At 46.1% G+C, this 2,221-nt stretch overlaps 1 protein-coding gene across 2 annotated transcripts in view; it reads left to right on the plus strand.

Moving 5' to 3' along the window:
• Positions 1-1,990, plus strand: part of sema5ba (sema domain, seven thrombospondin repeats (type 1 and type 1-like), transmembrane domain (TM) and short cytoplasmic domain, (semaphorin) 5Ba) — a 92,723-nt gene extending 90,733 nt beyond the window's left edge. For both annotated transcript variants that reach the window (XM_058081857.1, XM_058081858.1), the window contains one exon: positions 874-1,990. In XM_058081857.1, the coding sequence (XP_057937840.1) occupies positions 874-1,050 (177 nt within the window). In that variant the 3' untranslated portion in view covers positions 1,051-1,990. The remainder of the gene's footprint in view (positions 1-873) is intronic.
• Positions 1,991-2,221: the final 231 nt, after the last annotated feature.

Consider the following 2,221-nt stretch of genomic DNA (forward strand, 5'->3'; position numbering starts at 1 on the left):
GAAGTTATGTTTGATGGGGAGTTCATGTTTTTTGGTTTTAGGATTTTTTAGTGTTTCAGTTTTGGTCATCAATTAATTTGGGTTCCACTTTACATGCAAACCTGAAAGAACCGGTACTGTAAGTTGCACAGGTACAGTAGCGCCTTGGTTAGCGTCATTATTTTCTACAGAACATCTGACTCTAATGGAAATGGATGATAACCAAATCAATGCTTCCTGTAAAAAATAAATAAATAAATAAACTGCTGCCTTGGTTAATGTCAATAATCTGTGGAAGGTCAAACTCAAACCAAAACAGACTCTAACCAAAGCAAATTTTCCTACCAAAGATAATGTAAATCCAATGAATCCGTTACAGACACCCAAAAATGTTAACACGAAACCGATTTTAGAGACACTATTTATAGTTTTACATGCAGGTAATTACAAATGGATTTACCTATTTTTGTTGGAAAGACACAAAAAAACTACCAAAAAAACCAAAATAAAATAAAATTCAAAAATTTTAAAAATATATCAAAAATAAATATCAACCTTCAAGAAATAAATAAACATACCTTGCATGATCCAAGATGGCGGTGGATGGTATTTTGGATGCTAAACAAGCAGGAGAATGGCAGCCAAGGCTAAATTTTTTGCAAAAAATTTGAATCTTAACCAAAAAAGTGCTAACTAAGGCAGGTGTTAACAGAGGCAACTGCTGGTATTGACATAGACGGGCGACATAGCCGGCTCCGGTTGCCATTTTGTTAGCAAACCAAGGAAGCTAACAGGACATTTTGTGGACAAGATGCGTAGATGTACACTAACTGGAAAATGTACGCAAACCGAGGCGCCAATGGACGTTGTTAACCAAAAAACCTGACCTTTCAGACGCTGAACAAGAACAACCTGCTGCCCGACGAGCGCTCCAACTTCTTCCCGCCGTCGCTGCAGCAGACCAACGTCTACACCACCACCTACTACCCCCCCGCCCTGGGCAAGTTCGACTACCAGCCCAACTCCTCGCCCTCGCCGTGCCGGACGTACAACCACACCAACAACAGCTGAGGGGCCCCGCCGCCGCCGTGACATACACGCCCCCCCTCCCGCCCTTAAAGACATAATAACAACCCGCCCCCCCTGCCCCCCCCCTTGGCTGGAACTCTCCTCAAGTAGAGACGCCACAAGGACGTTGGCATCCTTCCTCACGGGGCGAAAGGACGCACTTGACAAAGAACACCAACAGGGGGCGCCACTCTGGGATAAAGGGGCGTGGCTCTGGATTGTAAATAACCTGCCGGGACGGACCAGTGGGCGGAGGGAATCCGTGGATTCCTCAGTCCGTTCCGCTAATAGCACGACCGCGGTCATATCAAATATGGCCGCCGTGCTGCGTTCAAGGAATGACAATAAGCTGGTAGATGACGTCAAGACGGCGCGTAGCATAGAGACGTGATTTCTTCTTCCTCGGTAACATTTTTTCTAAATGGACTGTACGTGTGCACGTGTGTGGGCGTGCACGTGTGTGGGCGTGCACGTGTGTGGGCGTGCACGGCATGACTCTATTTATAGATTTGAATAACATTCTATTTTATTACAATGCCATGCTACTGTCAATGTGTCTACCACGTAACACTGTTGTTGTTGTTGTTGTTGTTATCCACTAATTGTCTCCACCCTCAGCTTGGTTTGGGGGTCTAAGCTCCGCCCCCCACCGCCCCCCCACCCTCACCCAAACGACCCCGCCAGCTGCTCAAACATCAACAAAGAACTCCCGCCGAGAGGAACAAGATGGCCTCTTTCGCTTCATCTTTGAGGTTGTGCTCGAGCTCCGCCCCTCCCCACCCCCACCCACCAGGGCGATGCGAGACTCCGCCCCCTCTCTATGCAACGTACCAGGCCCCTCGTGTAGACTGTCATCACTGCCTTCTTAGACACTGTGAATCTTTTGCTACTCTATATTTTTGTACATTGTACGTGGTAAAGATAATAAACCTCGATGCCAACAGGACGCGCCTCACTTTTTATTACACTTTAAACTCCTCCTCTCCGCCCTCATCGTGTAAAAGTGACTTTTGATATCCGTCACTCAAGCGTAAAAGGAAGCACGGTCACATTAAGGCTATTTGATTGCCTTTTTTTGCTATTAATGAATCCGAGTAAATTCAAGCAAAGTACTAGGTACACTTGTGGCCAAAGTACGTATGTGTACTGGCAAAATACTTTCAAAGCTAAGCAG

This window comes from Doryrhamphus excisus, chromosome 9 (genome assembly GCF_030265055.1).
Source record: "Doryrhamphus excisus isolate RoL2022-K1 chromosome 9, RoL_Dexc_1.0, whole genome shotgun sequence".
In the NCBI taxonomy this organism is placed as follows: Eukaryota; Metazoa; Chordata; class Actinopteri; order Syngnathiformes; family Syngnathidae; genus Doryrhamphus; species Doryrhamphus excisus.